Below are 25,889 nucleotides of genomic sequence, written 5' to 3'. Positions count from 1 at the left end.
AAGAGCTTGTGTTTGGGTCTGCCTTATTGCATTTATTTTTCAATAACAGACTCTAATGTCTAGACTCGCTGCCCCTTTTCATTGTGCACCTTCTAGGCACAATGAAATATAAGAAAAGAATAAAAGACAATATAAGAAAAGCAGGGCTATACCAGAGATGGAAAACGATTTCATTTTTTTCTCTCCTTTCCTTTTCTAAAAAAAAAATAAAATAAACTTTATTGTATATACTTAAGGTATACAACATGATGTTATAGGATATATGTGTGTGTGTGTAGTAAAATGATTACAATAGTGCAACACATTAACATAGCTCCTTCTCTCTCTCCCTCTCTCTCTCTCTCTCTCTTTTCTTCTTTCTCTTTTTCTTTCTTTCTTTTTTTTTTGAGACATGGTCTCATCCTTTTTCCTTAGCTGGAGTGCACTGGCACCTCATAGCTCACAGGAACCTTAAACTCCTGGGCTTATGCAACCCTCCTGCTTCAGCCTCCCAAGGAGCTGAGAATAAAGGCACATACCACCACGCCCTTGCTAATGTTTCTATTTTTTTGTAAAGACAGGTCTCATCCTTGCTCAGGCTAGCCTTGAACTCCTGAGCTCAAGTGACCTTCCCACTGTAACCTCCCAGAGTGCTAGGATTATAAGCATGAACCACCATGCCCAGCCTTTTTTCTTCCTAAGTACTAATCCAAGGAGTGGGGTCAGAACAGTTTCTATGGAGCTCACCTGAACACATCACTGGGGACAGCTGCCTTGCTCTTATGAACATAGCAAACTGTCTGCTCAGCTATGTCCATCTGGCTGAAACCTGCGATGGGGACTCCAGGGTAGCGAACATATTCCACCTGTCCATATCGTGGGGGGGAGGTGATGACATAGAGCAGTTCCTCGGGCTTGTCTGTTCCATCCACAGCCAGGAGAGTGGTGGTTGTCAAGAAACCTCTGTCACCTTTAGATACCACAAGTGGTTTTTTGAAGATGACAATATCACCTGTGGGCAGAAGAGGTGGTAGTTACGAACCACATTAAAAAAATACATAATGTCCCCAGCAAAGGTAGAAGATAAACGTCAAACTGGGCGACATAGCAAGGTTTATGTAACTATTACATCATTAATAAAAGAATTCAGCCAAAGACATGAGCAGATACTTCACAGAAGAGGAAACATATGGGGCCAACAAGGATATAAAAATGTTCAATCTCATTAACAACTGTGGAAATACAAGCAAGATTATGATAAGTTACCATCTCATAGCTCTTTGATTGGCAAAGAGGTAGAAGTCTGTCTGTTGAAGAGAAACTAGAACAAGATTCTGGAAAGAGTGTAAGTTGGTACACAATTTGGTATTATTTTGTAATGCATTGGATATTCACATATGCCCAGAGCCAGTGAGTCCACCTCAGCTGTGTATGTGACAAAAAAATGCTTACACTTGTGCCCCAGAAAACACGTAGCAGAGTGGACTTTGCAGCACTGCTTGTAATTGAAACCACTGGAGACCTTTTCAAAAGGTGAATGAATGTATGAAGAACCCGTGGTCTAATTCATACAGTGGATTTCATACAGCAGGAAAATGAATGAACTACAGCTACATGCAAAACACAAACATATTAGTTATGCGAACAAAAGAAAATAATACAAAATTTTAAGGTGGTGGTTTTCTCTGCAGGATGAGAAGAGAATGTGGGAAGATGTCTATTATTGTTAATATTCTAGTCTTGAATTTTGTGATGATTGCACAGGTGTTCATCATATATTTTTAAAAGAATGTATGTTAGGCCAGGTGCAGTGGCTCATGCCTGTATCCCAGCACTCTGGGAGGCTGAGGTGGGTGGATTGCCTGAGCTCACCTGTTTGACACCAGCCTGAGCTATAGCAAGACCCTGTCTCTAAAGAAAACAAAAACAGCCAGGCATTCTGGTGGGCATCTGTAGTCCCAGATACTCCAGAGGCTGAAGCAAGAGAATCGCTTGAGCCCAAGAGTTGGAGGTTACTGTGAGCTACAATGCCATGGCACTCTACCTAGGGCGACAAACTGAGACTCCGTCTGAAAAAAAAATAGGCTTTCCAAATCATTTTGGAAAATGATCAAGTGGCAATTGTGGCAGAGCCTGGTGAGGCACACTGGTCAGCCTGTTTTCCTTTCTTCCTGGAGCCCAGCCAGCCTCTCTTAATGTGGCATGTGACCATGACCTGACCACTGGAATGTGTACCAAAGACAGTCAGCACCTTCAAGGCTAGTCCATGAAATCCTTTGATTTTCCTCCACATCTCACTTCCTGATTGACCCCAGAGATATAGATGAGGGATTTTTCTAAATAAAAGGGTTTCTCAATGACTATGTGGAACAGAGCTCTCCTACCTCACTGTGAAATGACACTGTGCTAAGCCCCTGTGAAGACAGCCTACCCTAAAATGTTAGCTGTCTGCTCTCATATTATTTGTATTACATTTTGCCTGGATATCTACTTATGATGAACATATTTTTTTTGAAGAGGGAGAAATAAATGAGTCCAGTAACATCTATTTTATCTTAAAGTCACTTATTAGACACCCTTAAGGAACACAATTTACAACCAGAAATGAGCAAATAAAATATATTATTATATAGCAGAAAATTTTAAAGAAAATTTAAAGACAATTGCAATTCTACTACACTTGCAATTCAATTTTTTAAAAATTGGACTTAGGCACCTAATTTAGTTCTGAGCTTCCTGGCAGCCAAGGTAAAAATAGAAAGCCTTCAGTAAGTCAAGTATGTATTGAGGATCTAACTAGGTTCAGGACTACCTAGTGTCTGGGCTATAGAGGTGAATGAGCTATGATATTTCCCTACCCTCATTACATAAGCTACAAACAGAATTATGGTGTGCTCATGAAAGTTGGGCATCAAGGGCTTAAACTCTGCCTTGATGAACTTTGGTTTTTTAAAATTTACCCCACCTACCATTTAAAAGCTGCAAAATTATATTATACAAATAATTCTGTTTGATTCAAGAGAAATTTGTTATCTTATAGGATTTTCCTTTATCCCTAAAAAGTGTACATCAGTACCTTCAAAAGTGAAAAGAGCAACAACTTCTAGCCTTTTCAATGACAATGTTTCATTTTGTTATTTTAACATTTTAAAATTTTAAAACTTGTTCTCCCTTGTGTTACCCTCTATGTCTTGCTACTTGATAAAGTTTCTTTCTCTTTAATGTTTTTGCCCATCTGATGTTTGTGGACTTATGTTCCACCTCAGTGCCAACTTGATAAAAGTTGATTATATCAAATTATACAAATAAAATATATTTATTTTATTTTAAAAAATTATACTAGAGATAGTTTTCCTTTGAAGCTCCATTTTTAAGTGATGGAGCACTTGTTAAAGATAGAACCAGAGTTACTATATCAATTTGGTAAAATTTTACTGAAAGCAAAAAAATTCCTAACAGTTAACGCAGCCTGTGCAGCCATTTTTTAAACAAGGCTGGATTTCCAATATGAAATACTGAAAATAACAAATGCAGTGACTACTCTTATGATCTACATTGATCTCAGGCAGAACAGGTAAGGAGCCAAAGGATCCGAACAGAAGTGATAGAATTTCAGGGATGAAGGATGGAAGGAAGAAAGAAAAGAAGGGAGAGAGCGCGGGAGGCAGAAAGAAGCACATACTGTGTCCTTATTCCAGCTCACTTCTGTTACAAAAATTGGTCCTAGTAAACCGTGGTGGACACACCTTTACCTTTTCCCATGTCCTTGATGGTGATATGACAGTCAAAAGCAGGTGACCTGTTGTCGCCATCCCAAAGGTAGAAGGTGAAGCTATCCCAATTCTGGGAATCCGTTGTCCTGGCATGTGTGTACCTCAGCAAGTTCAGATCCACTTCCTCCTGAGTGCATTTCATGCCAGAGTCGAGAGGGACCCAGTCCCTCCCTGTCTGAAAGGTGCCAGAATTAGCAGTTGCCCATGACATTTTTCCCTCGAGCTGTGTTAGCAGACATTTTCCACATCCCCAGAAATTCTCCATTAGAAATGACATTTCAGAAAAATCTCAGACTACTTATAGCCATTTTACATTATTTTTTTCTTTTCGAAGAAATATATTCAAATAATTTAAGTTCTTGGACAAAAAACAGCTTCAATCAAAGTCATGCGTACATACAGCAACATTTCTATTTCTATTTATCATGAGCGATCATAGCTGATTAAATATTCCAATTAATGAGAGCAGGTGGGTAATTGAGCTGCTGGAATGAGTTCTTTAGAAATTAAATGTGTTTCCTTTAGATTACCCTTCTTTTTTTAGTTCATATCATTGGACAACTAATCAAACTTATTTTTTTCAAAGTGATTTGTTATGGGGCTTATCTGATATAGATAAAACAAAAATAAAATGGAGGCATTTACTCTTCAATACATTTTATAGCCTTACTAAAACCCAAAGAAAATGATCACGATTGCTATCACTCTCTGCATTTATATCCTAAGTAAGCAAAACATATGAACTGCAAATATCATATATTATTTTTATCAGCATCTTCTAAAAGAAAGCCAACCTCACAAAGCTTAGTACAGAAATTGGGGCATTTTTAATTTAATTTAATTTTTTTTCCTTTTTTTTTTTGTAGAGACAGAGTCTCACTGTACCACCCTCGGTAGAGTGCCGTGGCGTCACACGGCTCACAGCAACCTTTAACTCTTGGGCTTACGCGATTCTCTTGCCTCAGCCTCCCGAGCAGCTGGGACTACAGGCGCCCGCCACAACCGCCCGGCTATTTTTTTGTTGCAGTTTGGCCAGGGCTGGGTTTGAACCCGCCACCCTCGGCATATGGGGCCGGCGCCCTACTCACTGAGCCACAGGCGCCGCCCTCTTTTCTTTTTTTATTGTTGGGGATTCATTGAGGGTACAATAAGCCAGGTTACACCGATTTGGGGCATTTTAAATTTTAAAAAGGTTCTTTAACTGAGAGGGCTGGTTAACAACTGATAGTGTTAGAAAAATTAATAATAAATGTGTATCTTATTAATAATCCTATTATTATTCTCTTAAGGTATTTTCCCTAGAAATAGCTCATAAAAAGTCATTCAACATAATTCAAGGAGAACACCACCTTAAATTTACTACATAATATATGTACCTATTATCTTGCTCTTTTCTCGTCTGGTTTAAGAGATAAAAACATAAATTAAATCGTTTTCTTTTCATTTCCCTTGGTACATTATTCCCCGGACTCCCAGTTCCTGGTAAAAGAGCTTGTTCTTTTCTCTCTCCTTATGTTACCCTTTATGTCTTGCTACTTGATAAAGTTTCTTTCCCTTTAATGTTTTTGCCCATCTGATGTTTGTGGACTTATGTTCCACCTCAGTGCCTACTTGATAAAAGTTAATTATAGCATAATAATTAAGCTCAGTGTTTGTTTCTGTCGTGAGATCTATTTGCAAATAAAATTTTCAAAACCGATTCACTTTCAACTGGACAACCAGCAATTCTATTTAACTTTCTCCTTTTGCAATCCTGTCTGAAAAAGTAAATAAAGAAGATATCTTTTGCTCTCACTCATTTCCATGTCATTCTAATTCATCATTTGCATCACGAAATGTGAGTTTGACTTGATGGAATCACTGGGAGACGCCGAAAGAGGAAGAAAAGAAGATTCAGACTCAAGGAGAGGAAAACTAAGAAAAGTCAACCAGAAAACAACAACCCTTGGGGGAGTCCAGGAGGTCAGGAGTCCGGGTCTCAGAAAGACTTGGGGAACTGCTAGGGAGCTGGGAGAGAACTGCGTGAGCCATGCTGAGAACCTGGACCCATCTGGACTTTCACATATCCAAAACAGTCCAGTTCCCAAGCTATCCAAATGTGTGAGCTCTCACTGCCTTTCTGCTTCATTACTCTTTGAAATGAAATAAGGACACAGCTGTACCTCAGTTTAAACCAGTGATTGCTCTTCATTCTGATTCTCTATGGTGCCTACAGTCTACGACAATCAAGTTGCTCCACACAGAATGAATCCTTGCTGCTTTTCTAAGACTGTGCCTACTACACTGATGGAAAGGTAAGCATTCTGTCTAATAATCGCATTGGGGATGGGTGGTGGTCATGGTTGCTAGTCTTAATCCACCATTCAAGCAGACATTTTGACTGATTTCTCACTGGACCTTCCCAAGTGACTGATCTATAACTCATGTTGGGCTAATCCCTAGGTGTGATGCACACCATCCAAATCTGACTGAAATTTTGCTATTCCAGGACTAACATGAAACAAGAAGGTATTATCAGACCGAAGAACAAGCTATTGGAAGAGTTAATAGTAGAGTCCAGCTGACCATACCCCTAATGTCCTTTAATATTTTCATGCTTATTTGCTTTCCAGTAAAGCATGTAATTTCTAAAATATACACAAATCCAAGAATATAATTTTATTATGTCATGCAGTTTATTGGATTCAAACACAGAGGCTCTTAAAATTTGACAGATGTTATTAGGGTGGAAAGACACCCCACATGAAGTCTTCTCGGTCAAGGCATTGCCCATCCAAGCCTTAGCATGAGGGCTTTGGTGCAGCCAGGGGAAGGAGGACTACAGATTAAAGGCACCAGACCTTCAGCATTGAAGGTCATCTCACATAGACGGCAGAAGAATTTGGTATATTATTTTCTGAGTAAGCTGTCTCCATGGAGAACAGATAAGGATTGTCCCTGCTCGGGAAGGAAGATGAGAATTGGGAGGGAAATGAAAAAGCTACTGACTGCAGCAGATCACTGGGAAGGCAGGAGGTGGAGATACTCGGACAGCGTCTTAACAGGAACCAGTACAGAAAGAAGGAGCTAGAGGCAGCCCCTCCACATTTCCTTAGGCCTGGCTATCATGAAAGAATAATTAAATTGTTTATGTCCCTGAGAATGGTCTGGAACTTAGCTGAGAGACAGAAAGCGATCGTAGAATTAAACAAGTTTTATGATTGAGATGATAGATGCTAAAGATAAAAGTGACATGGATCCTAAGTCAAAACTCTGGCAAAAAGGAAGGCATCTAAAGATGCTGGATTCCACTCAGAAACCGGACACCTTTTTTCCTTCCTCTCTCAGAATTTAAGAACAGCCCTAATGGGAAGCAGGCAATGAAGAACATTGATATTGGTTGAATTTACGCTGGTTGATTAATATTCAGAACAGCATGAGTTCACCCTAGGGCAGGAAAATTAAAGTTTCTTCTTCTGGTTAAAATATGGTTGTTACAGAATAAATTCAATTGTAGAAATGTGTATAATGAGAAAATTTATTACATTAATTTTTGGAAAAATGAAAGTAAAAAGGCCACTAACCTTAAGCTGAAGTTGCCCGTGTTGAGGAAGCCTTTCAAATAAATAGTAAATCTTCTCCCTGGGTGAGTCTTCATCTTGGGCGGAGAGAACAGCACTAGAAATAATACGAGTTTCCCCCATACTCACTGCAATTTCAGCCTTCCTGTAAAAAGAAAAATGCCTGGGTTTGTATGAAAATAGAAGGTACTACTTTAGCAGGGTACGCCTAGTAACTGTTACCCTTCTCAACCTCCAACAATTACGGAATGCTCTTTAGTATCCTGAGTACTGGAGGTGATTACTCAGACACATGGAATAGTCTCACCTACTTTGCAAATCTGAAAAGACAACGAATCGGTACTAATGCGTATGGTATGAGGTAACCAGATCCTTCCAAGTACTTACATGTATAGAACTTTACAATTCTATTAGTTATAGTTTATTTTATAAAATGATTTGCTTTCCAATATTCCATTTGACACTGACAACACAGCTTCATGAAGTAAATGAGCCAGTTAGTTTATTTATTTATTTATTTTGGAGACAGAGTCTATGTTGCCCTTGGTAGAGTGCCATGGCGTCACAGCTCACAGCAACCTCAAACTCTTGGTCTTAAGCGATTCTCTTTCCTCAGCCTCCCAGGTAGCTGGGACTGCAGGCGCCTGCCACAACGCCCGACTATTTTTTTTGTTGGGGTTGTCATTGTTGTTTAGCAGGCCCAGGCCAGGCTCGAACCCACCAGCCTCAGTGTATGTGGCCAGCACCCTACTTACTGAGCTAAGGACGCTGAGCCAGATGAGCCAGTTATAATCGTTCTATTTTCACAGACAGAACCTACTTGAAGAGACTTAGCGATTTATCTGCAGGTGTTTCAGTTCTCTTTGTCACACACCATTCTGAGCTGGGTGATCTTTAGGTAATTTGTGGCCCTCTAATCACTTCTCTCCCAGGTAATGTTCTGGCAGATGCTCTCTTTACAGATTCATCTTTTCCCAGTGCTGCACCTGCCAACCTCGCTGCTGGTCTCTGGAACAGTGGGCGGGGGAAAGAGCTGCTGCTGCCTCAACTGTGGCTGCCACTGCTGAGGGTTCTGTGGTCCTCTCCAGAGTTGTGGCTCTCGCAGCCTAAGTGGCATTTCCTCTGGTCTTACCAAATGGGGGAAGGATCTCCTTCGACCTGCATTTATAGCTCTCAGGTACAGTCTGGTCATCACACGTGGCTTAACTCTGTCCAACTTTACAGCTTTCTTTCTGAGAAAAATCAGGCTAACTGAATTCCTTGGGATTCAGGTAAAAGACATTTGTTCCCATAGACCACAGCAAGAGAGACGGTAGGTAGGGAAGGGTCTTGTTTCAGGCTCTTTTCTACAGCGTGGAGGAGGCTTTGAAAGGTTGTATGTTTTCAGGAAGTTGTTCACTTCCTGATAAAAACCCAGACTGTCTACAAGATGCCTCTTGCTGCAGCACCAGTGAGTAAAGAGGGAAAGTCGTCAAGGAGATCCTGAGAACCAGGTGCTTTTCTACTCCTAGCAACAGAGAAGTGTTGGTGCCCTGAAGCTCTGTACAGTTCTGCACAGCTGCCAGTGATGAAAGAAATGACTGGAGCAATGGAAATATAATCGATGAAGACTCTGTCCCCCGTGATCAAACTCCGAGCAACAGCAGAGGGAGATACTAAGAAAATTGATGATTAATAACATTAGCTCAGAAGTTTAGAAAGTGATCATTTTGACACGAGGAGGCAGGAGATGCTGATCTCTATGGAACGTAGTAAAGGGCTGGTGGACAAAAAGTACCAAGATAATGAAAGAAGTGGGTTAATAAGTTTCCCTCAGTCATTCTTAGTTAAAAGTTTAACCAAATCCATTATAAGGACTGTTTGCAGCTAATATTGTTATACTTTAGTTGTATCTATATACTAATTGCCCTTTGGTGTGTATGTGCAGACATGTTTGTGTACATGCGTGTATTTAAATATTTAGTAGACTATTAATATACTATACCTTGTCATTCTTATTTTTTATAAATAATTTAGACCTTTTAGAAGAAAATCAAGTACTTAAAGGACTAATTGTTAAGGAGAAGTTATGTTAACATTTGCACTAAAGGTTCCAGGTGCCTGAGTGAGAGGGACAAGTTGTGATTGGCAGGTGCTGTCAAAGACTTGCTTCCTTGAGAGACACATTATACTTTTTTTTTTTTAGACAAAGCCTCAAGCTGCTGCCCTGGATAGAGTGCTGTGGCATCATAGATCACAGCAACCTCCAACTCCCGGGCTTAAGCGATTCTCTTGCCTCAGCCTCCCAAGTAGCTGGGACTACAGGCGCCTGCCACAACACCCAGTTATTTTTTGGTTGTTGTTGTCATTGTTGTTTGGCAGGCCCAGGCTGAGTTCAAACCTGCCAGCTCTGGTGTATGTGGCTGGCGCCTTAGCTGCTTGAGCTACAGGTGCTGAGCCGACACACTATCCTTATGCCTAATATTCCAGACTTCATAGAATTTTATAAAAATCTGAAAGGGACTCTTACTTGGTCAGCTTTGGTTTCTCATCATTAACTGGGGTGACCTCTACTGAAATGGTTTTAAATATCTTATGTTTCCCATCTGATAACTGGATTGTAAAGTCATCAGCAAGGCTCTCCGAGTCATCATGCACATACGTCAACTTCATTCCTGGAAGAAGGGAAAAAAGGGAGAAAGTAAACCTTATGATTGAGCCAACCCCACACATATCACAGATAAGGTTTAAATTTCAAGGCAAAGTTGGTTAGTATAAGATTGTTATTACCAAGAATTTAGTAATCAGTAGAGTAAAATTAAATTTGTTTTATGAAGTAAAAGGATAGCCCATTAAGTCTTTCTTTATTTAAATAATTTCATATTTGATAAGGTTCTTATTTAAAATCAGTAAAGAATATGTAATAAACTATATAAGAACAAAGGTGTTAGAGTGTTTAAATGAAACTGAGAAAATTAATTACTTAGGGAAAATTATAGAGTTAGATATCTACCTCAAGCCAATCACTAAAATAATTTTTTTTTATTTTTGAGACACAGTCTCACTCTGTTGCTCCAGGCGAGAGTGCTGTGGTGTCATAGCTCACAGCTCTTGCCTTACCCTCCTGAGTATTTGAGGCTACAGGCTCCTACCACAATGTCCGGCTAGTTTTTCTATTTTTAGTAGAGACAGGATCTTGCTTTTCCTCAGGCTGATCTTGAACTCCTGAGCTCAAGCAATCCACCTGCCTTGGCCTCCCAGAATGCTAGGATTATAGGCATGAGCCACCATGCCCAGCACAAAAATAAATTTTAAATAGATCAAAACCTAAATATAAAAAAGTAACTTCCAAAAACCTACATAACATTCATATGCAGATAAAAGCCAAAACAAGGTTGAAAAAGAATAAAATTGAAGGCTTTACATTTCCCATTTTCAAAACTTACTACAAAGGTACAGAAAGACTATGAGATGTGTAAACAAGATTTTTATAAAAGATGCTTACTGATGTGTAACTATTAATACCAGGAAATGGATAACTATCTGGATATTTAAAATAGGAAACAGCTGTATAAAAGTATAGCAAAGTCCATATAATGAAACACTGTAGTTATCAAAACTAGGTTTTCAATTAATATTTTTAAACTGAAAAGAAAGATGAATATAATAATTCATGAGAAAAAAGCTTACCAAATATGGTAGCAGTTTTACAAGTTCTCTATGTTTGTGTGGGGGCATGTTTATGAGAATATACCGAAGTTCTTTTTTTTTAATGTAGCCATAAATGAACCAAAAATAAAGTAGAGGAGGTTGTTGCATGGAGAAGCATGTTTTTGGCTTTTAGAAAACAATTTATTCTTCAAAAATCCTTGGATTTTCTACACAAATTGGGGGCAAGACGGTGAACTAGAAGCAGCATGTACACACCACTCTTAGGAAGAGGATCAAAGGTTGCAGGTAGATGACTACTTATGAATGGGCCTTTTTGGAGAGAGCATCATGAATCATTAGAAGAAGACAGAAGACAGGGGACATTCAAACTGAATGAGAGGGAGAGAGACAGGGAGATCCACTCAACAAGAGCAGAGGAACCCAGGGAGCATCCACGTGTGGGGAAGAACAGGAAGAGCCCTCGGGCTCCATGCTGCGCCCACGGACACTGCAGCCTGGGATGTGAGGAATCTCCACCACCACCACAGACCTCTGGACTGATCAGTGAGCTGCTGAGAGTCTGTGTAGTGATACTGGTACCAAAGAGTAAGCACAGCAGGGACCTGGTGGCTTCCAATCCCAGGTTGCTGCAACTGATGCCATTCTGAGCTTTCAGACCCCAAGGGCCTGGTCCACATAGGGCTTGGCTTTACCATAGCTGCCTCCTCATTTCCCCAGTAGGGCCAGGAAGGGAGCAGGGAGAACGGATGCTCTTGTGCACCCCATGACTAGGAGCTGAGCATCCTTCCCCCTTACAGGGGATTTGAGCAGAATAGGCACCACTTATACCACCTGAGAAATCCCATGGTGACTGCCCTGCTGGGACCTGGGCAGGGGGAGATCCATAGCTTCCCAGGGGACTCAGTCCTGCAGCTCTGCCCCTGTGACTCTCGCTTGCTCCCTAGTGGGAACTGCCCCCATGGACCAAGCTCCTCCAGGGACCCATTAGCTGTGAGCCACTATTGCACCTGGACCTAAGTGGAATGAATCACTCACAGCCCTGACACCAACGACTACTGCCTAGATAGCCTTGCACAGCTCCCACTGCCATCATTGTGAGGAGACCTGGGCAGAGCAATCTCCCATAATGCCAACCTATGTGTGGAAGGACTCACCCAGTCCCCCATTTTTGCTTCCAACAGCAGCTGAGGAATAACCCATCACTCCACGCAAAGATCATCCAGCATTGGCTTGGACTGTGACACTCAACAGGGGAATAAGACAACACAGGACGGCTGAATTACAGATTCTCAGCCCATCTCTGCCTCTTTCCTACTAGGTGAATCTTCCAAAGTAGGTCATAAAAGTGCCATGTACGACCTCTCCTTTCCACTAAGTAGGAGAGATCCCAGCAAAGAAGAGCAGATGCCCTGCAAACCTATCTGCCCTAAGCCAAGAGAAGAGGTTTCAGATGAGAAGAAACCAGAAAAATAATTCTAGCAACATGAAAGAACAGGTTAATTTAATAACCTTCAATGGCTCACAACAGATCTACCGCTATGGACCCCAGCCAGAAAGAAATTGTTAAAATGTCAGAGTGGAATTCAGAATACAGATGGCAAAGAAAAGGAATAGAATTGAAGAGAAAGTTGAAAACCAACACAAAGAAGCTAAAAGAATATTTCAGGACATGAATGAAAAATATAAGAAAGTTGCAAAAGACATATACAGCATAAGAAAGGATATAATAGAACGTAAAGAAATGAAAGAGTCATTTAGGAATTCAAAATACAGCAGAAACCTTCAAAACCAGCTAGACCAAGCAGAAGAAAGAATCTCAGAGCTTGAAGACAAGGATTTCAAATTAACCCAGTGAGAGATTCAGAAAAAAGAATAAAGAATGAACAATCACTCAGAAATATGGGACTATGAGAGGTGAACTGATATATAAATTATAGGTATTCCTGAGGGAGAAAAAGAAAAATAAAAAAAGATAGGGGTGGTGACTCACATAGGTAATCCTAGCACTCTGGGAGGTCAAGGCAGGTGGATTGCTTGAGCTCAGGAATTCGAGACTGGCCTGAACAAGCGTGAGACCCCATCTCTACTAAAAATAGAAAAGTTAGCTGAGCATTGAGACGGGCACCAATAGTCCCAGCTACTTGGGAGGTTGAAGCAAGAGGATAACTTGAGCCCAGCTGTTATCCAGCTACTTATCTAGACAGTTATACATTTCCTGGTATTAATAGTTACACATAAATAAACATATTTTATAAAAATCTTGTTTGCACATCTCATAGTCTTCCTATAGCTTTGTAGTATGTTTTGAAAATGGGGAAATGAAAAGTCTTTGATTTTATTCTTTCCAACACTGTTTTGGCTATTCTGGGTTTCTTACATCTGCATATGAATATTATGTAGATTTTTTAGAAGTTACTTTTTTATATTTAAGTTTTGATCTATTTAAAATTTATTTTGGCGCTAGATGCAGTGGCTCACGTCTATAATCCTAGCACTCTGAGAGGCCAATGTGGGTGGATTGCTGAAGCGCAGGAGTTCCAGACCAGCCTGAGAAAGAGCAAGATCCCATTCTTTTATTTTTCTACTATAAATAGAAAAACTAGCTGGGCATTGTGGCAGGAGCCTGTAGTCTCAGCTACTCAAGAGGCTGAGGCAAGAGGATCACTCGAGCCCAGGAGTTTGAAGTTGCTGTGAGGTATGACACCACAGCACCCTCGCCTGTGGCAACAGAATGAGGAAAGAAAAAAAAGAAAGAGAGAGATGCTCAAAAGTGTATTTATTATACCTAGAACAGCACGATAGAAAATCACCAGTGTAAAATCACCCAAAAATTAAAGCTCACAGCTCTTATAAAAACACTGTCAGAAGTGGGAAAACAAAACAAAAATGTATGATCAAACATGATGAAGTGAAGAATATCCCGCATATAACACTAACACTGAGTGTGAACTTCCTTAATGCCCCACTTAAAAGATACTGAACAGGGCTTGGCACCTGTAGCTCGGCAGCTAGGGCACCAGTCACATACACTGGAGCTGGCGGGTTCGAACCCCGCCCGGGCCTGCTAAACAACAATGACAACTGAAGCCAAAAAATAGCCGGGTGTTGTGGTGGGCACCTGTAGTCCCAGCTACTTGGAAGGCTGAGGCAAGAGAATTGCTTAAGCCCAAGAGTTTGAGGTTGTTGTGAACTGTGACACCACCGCACTCTACAGAGGGTGACACAGTAAAACTCTGTCTCAAAAAAAAAAAAGACATTGAACAGTAATGTAGAATGGTTAAATCAAGGTAATTAATACGAATTACTACACAGAAAAATTAAAAACAAACAAAAAAAGACATTGAACAGTATCCTGTTCAATAAACAGGCACAATGAACAGTATTCTGGTGACAGGCACACTAAAAGCACTGACTTAAGCATCATACAAGTTATCTATGCAATAAAAACATTTTTACTCTCTTAATATTTTGAAATGAAAATAAAATAACATAATAAAATAAATATATAGAGGTACATATCTGATTTCTGAAAATGTCACCAAATACTAATTCTTTCTTCGAAATGACTATATATTCCAAACATCACAATGTGAGCATATAATACTTATTTAGCCTGACAATAATTAATAAATGATACTTCTAAAAACATGACTTTTTTGTAAGTAGAATTTGAATTATTTTTTTCCTTGGTCTTAAATTTGAAAAAATAAAAACCCATACTTTTAACAATATATCTTATTTTTTGCAGCACATGGTTATTGATTTGGTAATATTATCATTTATGCTCTGGAATTTATTTATTTGCAATAGATAAAAATTAAGCGGTATATAAATTAGCTTTTTAAATTTAAAATGAGATGAACAAGCTGTGGTGTATGTGTACTGTGGAATACTGTTCAGCCTTTAAAAAATATGGAGACTTTGCATCTTTTGTATTAACCTGGATTTAGTTGGAACACATTCTTCTTAGTAAAACATCACAAGAATGGAGAAGAATCCAACATACTCAATTCTAATATGAAGGAAGTAGATGAGCTATATAAGGTGGGGGATATGGGAATGAGCAAGTGGGGGTGGGGGGCTGGGAGTCACGATGTATGTACGGCACACCTCTTGAGGGCAGGATGCAATTAGAAGAGGGACGTTACCTAACAAATACAATCAATGTAACCTAATTCTTTATGCCCTCAATGAACCCCAAACAATAGAAATGAATAAATAAGCAAGCAAACATGAGATGACATTGTACAATTGATGCAAAATAAACTTTAGGGCAGAGAGCTAACACTCTATTTGGGCAGACCACTCACTGAAATACTGTTGGAAAAATGGCTAACAAGTGCTAAGACAAAGCAAGCACAGAGAAGCGAGCTTGAGTGGGTTCTAGGAGGATGGGGTGTTAACAGAAAGCAGCGTTCTGAAGGCATAGGTGTGGCTGGCCTCTCAGAGAAGGGGGAAGAACCTTCCAGGCTCGGAAAACAGAAGAAGGGAGGAGAATAAGGACCAGTGGAAACTCTGGAACTGCACACTTTTCCCAAAATTTTAAAAGTATTTTCACATGTCAAATGTGGGATAAAATCGGTTTTAAAAAAATAATTACATTAATCCCCCTGCGGTGCATCTTACAAGGGTATATGTGAATCCTAGTAAATGTGGAATGTAAAGGTCTTAGCAAAATAACTAAGAAAATGCTATCAAAGCTATGTTAACTAATGTGATGAAAATGTGTCAAACGATCTATGAACCAAGTGTATGGTGCCCCACGATCATACTAATGTACACAGCTATGATTTAATAAAAATAAATAAATAAATAAATAAATAAATAAATAAATAAAAATAAAAAAATAATTACAAAATAATTCAGGCAGCTATTCCAATATGTCATTTCCTTAAGAGCAAATTATCTCCTTGGAGAATAATGAGTCATTATTGTATGTGGTTCTATATTTGTTTCAACTGCGGAAATTTTGGCAGACAAATTTCTTAAAATTTAGTTTTATAATTTCGGTAGTTTCAGAAAGGAATGTTTTATTATGACCTTGAAAGCTTGAACTAAAATTCCAGAAATCATAAATATCATTTTTAAAGGTACTCTGAAAGTAAAAGAAAACATGTTACTGCCTTTCTATTACTATCTCTAGCTGGGTCTTTATGCTCCACACTAATCCTAGCCCAGAAAGAAACCTTGAGGTATAAAGAAAGTAGGTGAATGATATTTTTTCAACCCCTATATCTGTGATTTATTATTATCTTTTATGAGTTAAATTGTTTTTTAAATTTGTTTTTAATTGACAAAAATTCCATGCAATTATGGTATACAATATGGTGTTTTGATATATTTGTACATTGTAGAATGGTTAAATCAAGGTAATTAATTTGAATTACTGCACATACTTATCTTTTTTGTAGCAAAACATTTCAAATCTATGGTCTTAGGAATTTTCAAGTGTACAATATATAGTTGTTAACTGTCGTCACTGTGATGTACAATAGAGAGCTCTTGAACTAATTCTTCTTATCCAAAATGTTGTATTTTTTTTTAGAGACAGAGTCCTACTTTGTCACCCTTGGTAGAGTGCTGTGGCATCACAGCTCACAGCAACCTCCAGCTCTTGGGCTTAGGCGATTTTCTTGCCTCAGCCTCCCTAGTAGCTGGGACTACAGGAGCCTGACACAATGCCTGGCTATATTTTTTGTTGTGGTGTGGCCAGGGCCAAGTTCGAACCCACCACCCTCGGTATCTGGGGCCAGCACCCTACTCACTGAGCCACAGGTGCCACCCCAAAATGTTGTATCCTTTGGCAAACATCTCCCCAATCCTCCCACCTCCTAGGATCTGGTGATCAATCTATTGTCTCCTTATTCCACTTATATGTGGCATCTACAAACGTCTAAATGGAGGTTTCCATTTAAGTGGAATCTACAATCTATTATAAATTATTAAATCAATAATAACAAATGAATAGAAGTGGAACGTGATATACCAGTCTTGAGAAGATCCATGGAAAAGTTTTGGACAAGTTCATGCTTCTGATTAGGGTTGGCTGGCTGCTTATTCTGAGGAAGGTCTTTCCTGAAGCCCCCATTGATGATGAGACCGTGGCGTGGGTTATGAGTAAGGCTGAAGAGCAGGGGGTCCTTGGGAACATCCAGGTCAACAGCACTGATGATGGAAAGATCCAGGTCCTTCGTCTGCCCTTCACACACCTGAACAAGAACAAGTCAGAAAAGTCAGCTGTGAATGAAATAGAACTTGTCTTTATTTTAATTAATTAAAAAAAATTTTTAGAGACAGTGTCTTGTTCTGTTGCCCAGGCTGAAGTGCAGTGGTGCAATTATAGTCACTATAGCCTCAAACTCCTAGATCAAGTGATGCTCCTGCCTAGCCTCCTGAATAGCTAGGACTACAACCATGTCCCCTCATACCAGCTAAGTATTTTATTTTTGCACAGCAGGGTTCTACTATGTTTGAGACCTAGGCTGGTCTCAAACTCCTTGCTCCAAGCAATCCTTCTGCCTCAGCCTCCCAAAGTCCTGGGATTATAGATGTGAGCCACTCAGATCGGCTTGAACTTATTTATTTATTTTTTTTGTCAAACTGTTAAAAAAAATCATTTGAAGATATTCTATTTCAAATTTTCTATAAGATTTGTATATTATGAGTCCCAAAAAGAAAGTGCTGATTTAATAGGAACATGAAAGAAGAAAGAAACCTACTAATCTCCCTCACATTTTTCCCGAATATTTTAAAGCACTTCATTCCTTTCTATAAAGGACAAAGGACATGTGATTTTTAGAATATATTTTGTTCTTAATTCAAGAGTCATGAACAAAAGAAACCAAAAGAAGACTTACTTTCAGGAAGTCATAGAAAAGTTCAGTTGTAAAATTGAATCTAGAACATTCACCTTCAGATACCAATCTATTTTTTTTTTTTTTTTTTTTTTTACTAATTAATAGATCTTCTTGCCTCAGCCTCTCAGTAGCTGGGACTATAGGTGTGTGTCACCACAGCCAGCTAATTTTTCTATCTTTAGTAGAGACAGGATCTCACTCTTGCTCAGGCTGGTTTCAAACTCCTGAGCTCAAGCAATTCACCTGCCTTGACCTCCCAGAGGGCTAGGATTACTGGCATGAGCCATGGGACCCAGACACCAATCTATTATTTTAGCCTACTGAACCTTCTTTCTTCCATAATTCTTATGTTTCTAACTGCTATATAAATGGCACAAGAATCTGCTACATACACTGGTGATATTTGTTTTTTTTTTAATTTTTGCAGTAAAAACTTCTGTTTTTTATTGTGATAAACAATTGAAAAGGATGCTTCTGTATTCAGAATAATGCATATTTTTTATGCTGGGTCCCTCATGTCTCCCCAGTCCTCACACCTCCAATTTTCTTGAACTACCCTTCCCACTCCTTCTCACACCTCACTTAAGGTTTTATAATACATTAAGTACAAAGAGAACTAAACGTTTAAGATCTCACACAGGAGCTAGACATCTAGAACTTAAATATACGTTAGTTGTCTTGATCATTTTATTCTCATAGTGAGAAGAGAGGGAACAAAGAAATAGTTGTTTCCTATTTTGAAATATAGCAAGATCTAAATAACAAGAGTATGTAAATTCTATACATGTTTATTGGGTGTCTACAAAGTCAGCAGGCTACATGCTGTAGGGAACACAAATATTCCCAAGAATGCAAGTCAGGTGAGACTGGAAAGGCCTGTCATTAACAACTATAATGCAAGGAAGAAAATGTCTAAAAATGCAAGATATTCATAAACAAGAAACACGCAAGGACACAGGAGACCAGGTTGTCTTCATGGGTGAAGGGTGATTAAGATTTGAAGGCTACATACAGTTCAGATTTTCGAAAATACCCTTTCTTTTTTGGCCTCTCTTACTGACTTGGAAGAGAATTCTCTGTACCTACTTTTTACTGAAATTCCACAAAGAAGAATCAGTCACCATATGTGATACTTGGACTAATATGATGCTGATTTTCTTCTATCTGGCCCTACTTCTTAAAGACTAAAGTGGCCTCATAGTTTAATTCACAATGATATGCTTATAAAGTCATTGTGGATGGTCACTTTCCCTTTGTGTCCTTCAATAAAGCAACCTAAAAGTACGTTGTAATTATCCTTCTTAATAGAGCTTGACTAAAATGTGGGATTCTCTTTTAAAGATTGAATTATTTGTTGAGATTATGAAAATCGAAATTTTAGGTCAATATACATATTAATAAAATGTGAAAACTTATCAGTAAGTAGGTTTGGAATGGATTATAATAAACTAAAACCGCAAATCATTTTGCAGCACAACTTGATGGAAGCCTAGCCATCTACCAGATAAATACATTTCCTCACGAGAAAGCAAAATACGGGCATCTAAAAAAATTATTTGAAAGCTAAAATAGACTTGCCCATTATACATGAGACTCCATATTTATCACTCTCTCACAGTTTCTATAAGGAATACACAAGTAAAAATCATGATTACTAAGAGAGAATAAAAGACAACTTCCCAGCGGCCTAATTACCTCAGAAGCCCCAACCCCAGACAGATACAATGGAGGTAGGTATAGAAGGAGTCATTTGTAGATTTTTTTTTCTCACTCATAATTACTGAAGGGCTCTCCAGAGAAACCCATGTGCCAAAATGGGAGGAAAGGCAAGAGTTGGCTCTTAAATTTCATGCTAAGCTGACTCTCATGTACCATTAAAATTCAACAGAAAATTAAAATCAAATAGAGACTTTGCATTTAGAATCTGATGATTTTTAGTGAAAAATAAGGCAAAATAACACTTTCAAAATAGCTAAAATTTGGTTTGGTCCCTATCAGAAAAAAGACAGCAAGCATAACAACATGTCAATAATATGAATAGCACCTAGTTATTAAGGGTCTGCTCTGTACTTTGACTACCTTGATCATCACGGTGACCCTTAAAGAAGAGGTGACACACATTTTACAGGTGAAGAAACAGAAGCACAGAGAGAAATAACTTGCTCTAAACCCTATAACTAGTAAAAAGCAACACCCAAGTCCCTCTGATTCCAAGCCTGTGCTCATTTCATTTAACCAGGATTTATTATACATATGTCTAGATTAAATAATCATACATTAAAAAAAAATTAGAGGTTTGGCGCCCATAGCTCAGTGGTTAGGGCGCTGGCCGCATATACCTGGGCTGGCAGGTTCGAACCTGGCCCAGGCCTGCTAAACAACGACAACTACAACAACAACAAAAAATAGCCAGGCATTGTGGTGGGTGCCTGTAGTCCCAGCTACTTGGGAGGCTGAGGCAAGAGCCAAGAATTTGAGGTTGCTGTGAGCTGTGACACCACAGCACTCTAATGAGGGCAACACAGTGAAACTCTGTCTCAAAAAAAAAATAGATTAGAAAGAATTATATCTTGATATGAAAAGACTTCTAATATAGATGAAGTTGTTTCTTAAAGTATAGAATATTTGGTTTAATGCGATACATTGTAAGCAAAATTATACAGAAAAATCACAGTACACATACTCATTACTGGCCTGTTCACAGATTATTTTTGTGGGAGTAAACTACTAAAAACTTTATCATTGGAGAGTGACTAGCCATTATGGGAGAATTTCACATTTCTCTTTGTATGTCTATCAACATTTGATTTTATTTAACCACATGCATATATTATTATTTTTAAAAGTCAGCAGGTGCCATCTAAGGTGTGATTTTATGAGCCATTTTAAGTACATATTGGGATTTTTTTAAACTAACAAATATTATTATATAAAATGTTTTTAAAGCTGCATAAAAAGAATGATCCAAATTGTATTTTTTCATCTCATACATTAATATCTTTATAAATACAGTAGAATCTCTGTAAGTTAACCATCCAAGAGACTGTATCAAACTGGTCAACATACAGAGGTGGTCAACTAGGTCTACTGTACTGATCCATACATGTGATACAAGTCCAGTCTATGAAAATTAGGTCAACTTAAGGAGGTGGTCAACTATGAACACTCTACTGTAGTTACATAATAAAGATGCCTATAGTCTGTGAATTAAGTGTCCTTGCTGTTATAACATTGGTTAAGAGAGCACACTATGGATAGGATGGTCTGGATGCATAGTTCCTGTGTGCCACTTACTCCCAAGTCCTGTGATCATAGGCTACTTAGTTAACCTCTTTATGCCTCATTACTTCAGTTATGAAATGACAATAATTATACCATCACCCTAAAAGCCTGTTGTGAGTATTAAATATGAATACATGTAAAGGGCTTAAAACCTACAACTCTACCTTATTTTAAATTGCACACGAACTTTAAATTTTAAATCACACATAAACTTTATGGACACCCTGTATATTCAACTTCATAATTACATGCATAAATCGCGATGTGTTGGTAATTATTATAACCATTACCATCATCATTATTATTAGACTAATAGTTTGCTATCAAATGATTGCATTACATGACACTGAATACTGCCTTCCCTGCTCCTTATCAATTTAATGTGTTAAGTGCATGTGGACCAGTGTAAATGGACTGGGCAAAAATCAAAATCAAAAATGATCAGAGAGAAATTGAACAGCCTGACATGGTTCTTACCGTAATATTCTGCACTACAAAGTCAGGAACTTCATCATTTGTGGGACTGATAATAAGGTGAAATGGTATCTCCAAGGACCGCTGCTTCCCATCTGTGACATACAAGGTGAACTGGTCGGCAGTTGGTTCTATCCTCAGATGCCTGGACTGCACGTAGTTAATGTGCAAATCCTTCATGTCTTTCCACTGAAATGAAGCTGGTGCACACCAAGATGGAACAGGTAAATAAGAAAAACATCCTTTTTAAGTTATTGGTGCACAATCCTTAACTCAATTATAGCCTTTTTTTTTTTTCAGCAGAGCAAATAAAAGATCATACCAGTTGATCTAAGTATCCACTATCAAGGGCTGCAACACGCCTCACCATCAACACATGATTCATAGATCATAAGCAAGGATAACTTTTGCATGGAGAACAGAAGAGAGATAACTGCTAACTGGTAGGCATAGGAACTTCATGACCACTTCACATACTTGAGATAAATGTCAAAGAGACCTTGCCTTAATTAAATCATTGATTCTGCATGTGTGGTTCTTGCCACACTTAGATTAAAAAAGACACCACTGGTGGAGAGCAAGATGGCAGCCTAGTAACAGCTTCCCTGCAACTGGGCACGGTGAGTCTGGGGAGATAAGACTCCAGGCATCTCTGGCTGGTGGGATCTGCCTATAATCATCCCTTTGAGGACACAGGGAATCAGCGAGACACTTCTGGATCCCAAGAGAAGGACAAAAACAGTGGAAAACTGGCAAGTGGTTGTGTGTGTTCGGTTGGTCTAATCCCGCCGGCAGCTGTAAGTACAGCAGCAGTGAGACTGCAAACTGGAAAGGCCTTACCTATGAACTGTTTTGGTGTTTCTGGACTTGGAACTCAGTTGAACTGCCTTGGGGAGAGCTTGAGCAGGAGTGCATAGAACTTTGGGCATTGTCTAGGGCCCCAGACTGAGCTGCTGAGCCAGAGGGAACTAATAGTGTTCAGCTGTGGGCCACAAGGAGCCATTGTGAGAGAACTGCCCCAGCAAGCTCTGCCCTCAGGGTCCCAGAGCAAGGATCGGGCGGGAGCTAGTAATCTAGTGACTGAGCAGCCTAAAGGCGAGGACTGAGCCGCCTTACAGCCTTAACCCTCAGGGGCAGAGTGAGATGGGTTTTGGCACACTGGGTAAGTGGATAGCCACTTCAGCAGTGATCCCAGGGATAAGCACTTTCCTGGGAAAGCTTCCACTTAGTCAAGTTTAGAAGTTTAAAGTGCCTTTTAAGAGGGCTGAAGAGAGATTTAGGGTCTCCACCCTGTGGGGTTTGAGAAATCAGCAGAGGCCACCAGTCGTATCAGCATTGTGATTAACATCTCATACCCTAGAAGACCACCTGTTGCCCAGAAAATATTCAACAAGATATATATACTACTTTGTTTTTGTTTGTTTTTTTGTTGTTGTTTGTTTATATTTTTGTGTTGTTGTTTTTGTTTTATTTTTTAATTTCAACCTTTTCCCTACAGATTTGTTCTTTTGTTTTTCCTTTTTACTTTCTCCATTTTTCTACTTTAAATACAATTTCCCATTGCTGCCTTTTTCAATAATAAGGTCTTCATTTTTGCTAGTGTTTTTACCCCTATTGTTTGGTTTTTCACGCAATTTTATCCAATCAAGTTTTCTGTTTGCTTGTTTTGGTTTGATTTATAGCATTTTTTCTTTCCTCTCTACTTGGTAAAGGTAGGGTACTGTGTCCGACCAGGTTAGCAAAGAGCTGCTGACCTCAGGGAACCACCCAACCGGGCACCCCCAGAGGTTGGGGTTTTTTTAAGGTTGTATCAAAGTACTACTGTACACCTATATTGTTCTGTCTTCCTCTTTCTGTGCCGCTCTTCTTTTTGTCCATATTCCCTTTTACCCACCCCCTCTCCTTTCTCTGTTATTTTTTCTTTCTTACTTTCTTTTTTTCTTTCTTTTATCTCTTCTTGCTCTTCAACCTTCTCATCCTTCTGGTCCTATACCAAAAGGACTCATCTAAACCCTAGCCCACAGGCACTTAAAGAGCAAGAAGAAGTGAAAGGAAAATTCGGGCAAGGAAACAAATAAAAGAAATCACTCATGAGGAAAAATCAGCAGAAAACTCCTGGCAACATGAAGAACCAGTCCAGAGCAACCCCTCCAAGAGACCATGAGGTAGCTACTGCAGAGGATTCCACCTATAAAGAAATGTTAGGAATGACAGAAAGGGAATTTAGAATACACATGATGAAAACAATGAAGGAAATGATGGAAACAATGAAGGAAACTGCTAATAAAGTGGAAAATAACAGAAAAGAAATCCAAAAACAGAATCAAATAAGAGATGAACGATATGAAGAATAAAGAAAGGATATAGCGGAGCTGAAGGAACTGAATGTAGAGGATAAAGTTCTTGAGATAACTCAGATAGTTAAAGAGGCAGAAAAGAAGAGAGAGAAAGCAGAACGTTCATTGTCAGAATTATGGGACTTTATGAAGCGTTCCAACATAAAAGTTATAGGAATCCCAGAAGGGGAAGAAGAATGCCCCAGAGGAATGGAAGCCATTCTAGAGAATATTATAAAAGAAAATTTCCCAAATATCACCAAAAATTCTGACACACTGCTTTCAGAGGGATATCGGACACCAGGTCGCCTCAACTCTAACCGAGCTTCTCCAAGACACATTGTGATGAACCTGTCCAAAGTCAAGACAAAAGAAAAGATTCTGCAAGCTGCCAGGAGTAAGCGCCAGTTGACCTACAGGGGCAAATCCATCAGAGTGACCGCAGACTTCTCTAATGAAACTTTCCAAGCAAGAAGACAATAGTCGTCTACCTTTAATCTACTTAAACAGAATAATTTCCAGCCCAGAAATTGCTTTGGTATACAGCTCTGCTATACCCTTTTAAATTGATGAAGAAATCAAATCATTTACTGATATACAAACATTGAGGAAATTCGCCACAACAAGACCAGCTCTACAGGAAACACTTCAACCTGTTCTACACACTGACCATCACAATGGATCAGCACCAAAGTAAGCACTCAGAAATTAAAGGACAGAACCCAACTTCCACACCGATGCAAAAGATAAAATTAAGCAATGGACTTTCACAAAATAAGATGAATAGAACACTACCACACTTATCATATCTCAATAAATGTTAATGGCTTGAATTTCCCACTAAAGAAAAATAGATTGGCTGACTGGATTAAAAAACAAAAGCCAACCATTTGCTGTCTGCAAGAAAAACACCTGGCTTCAAAAGACAAATTAAAACTCCGAGTCAAGGGTTGGAAGACAATTTTTCAGGCAAATGCAATTCAGAAGAAAAGAGGAGTTGTGATCCTATTTTCAGATACATGTGGATTTAAAGCAACTAAAGTCAAAAAAGACAAAGATGGTCAATTTATATTAGTCAAGGGAAAAATACAACAAGAGGACGTTTCAATTCTAAATATCTATGCATCCAATTTAAATGCTCCCAGATTCTTGAAACAGACCTTAGTCAGTCTGAGCAATATGATATCTGATAATACCATAATAACAGGGGACTTTAACACTCCTCTCACAGAGCTGGACAGATCCTCCAAACAGATATTAAACAGAGATATAAGAGATTTAAATGAGACCCTAGAACAACTGTGCTTGATAGACGCATATAGAACACTCCATCCCAAAGATAAAGAATATACATTCTTCTCATCACCCCATGGAACATTCTCCAAAGTAATCATGTCCTGGGACATAAAACAAATATTAACAGAATCAAAAGAATTGAAATTTTACCTTGTATCTTCTCAGACCATAAGGCACTACAGGTAGAACTCAACTCTAACAAAAACATTACCCCACACAAAGGCATGGAAATTAAACAACCTTCTGTTGAATGACAGATGGGTGAAGGAAGAAATAAAACAAGAAATCATCAACTTCCTTGAGCATAACAAACAATGAAGACACAAGCTACCAAAACCTGTGGGATACTGCAAAGGTTTGGTACATACCAAAACAGTACTGGGATACTGTTTTGAGAGGAAAATTTATCACTTTAGATGCCTACATTCGAAAAACAGAAAGAGAGTGCATCAAAAAACTCACAAGCCATCTTGTGGAATTGAAAAAAGAAGAACAATCTAAGCCTAAACCCAGTAGAAGAAAAGAACTCTCCAAAATCAAATCAGAGATCAATGAAATTGAAAACAAAAGAATCATTCAGAAATTAATGAAACAAGGAGTTGGTTTTTTGAAAAAATTAATAAAATAGATAAACCATTGGCCAGACTATCAAGAAATAGAAAAGTAAAATCTCCAGTAACC

The 25,889-nt window shown here is 38.8% G+C and overlaps 1 protein-coding gene across 9 annotated transcripts in view; it reads right to left on the bottom strand.

Moving 5' to 3' along the window:
• FREM1 (FRAS1 related extracellular matrix 1) overlaps positions 1–25,889 on the bottom strand; it is a 183,025-nt gene that overhangs the window by 53,091 nt on the left and 104,045 nt on the right. For 5 of the 9 annotated variants that reach the window (XM_053572312.1, XM_053572332.1, XM_053572323.1 and 2 more), the window contains exons 19-24: positions 21,580–21,776; positions 16,950–17,172; positions 9,822–9,966; positions 7,316–7,457; positions 3,732–3,927; positions 727–991 (exon numbers count right to left, since the gene is read on the bottom strand). In XM_053572312.1, coding sequence (XP_053428287.1) covers positions 727–991; positions 3,732–3,927; positions 7,316–7,457; positions 9,822–9,966; positions 16,950–17,172; positions 21,580–21,776 — 1,168 coding nt within the window. Of the gene's footprint in view, positions 1–726; positions 992–3,731; positions 3,928–7,315; positions 7,458–9,821; positions 9,967–16,949; positions 17,173–21,579; positions 21,777–25,889 lie in introns of those variants that run through there. The other 4 variants (XM_053572383.1, XM_053572400.1, XM_053572360.1 and 1 more) reach the window with 3 other exon arrangements.

The sequence above is a fragment of the Nycticebus coucang genome, chromosome 2, assembly GCF_027406575.1.
Source record: "Nycticebus coucang isolate mNycCou1 chromosome 2, mNycCou1.pri, whole genome shotgun sequence".
Taxonomy (NCBI): domain Eukaryota; kingdom Metazoa; phylum Chordata; class Mammalia; order Primates; family Lorisidae; genus Nycticebus; species Nycticebus coucang.
The sequence above is the reverse complement of the archived record's forward strand: the minus strand, read 5'-3'. Positions and strand labels throughout refer to the sequence as shown.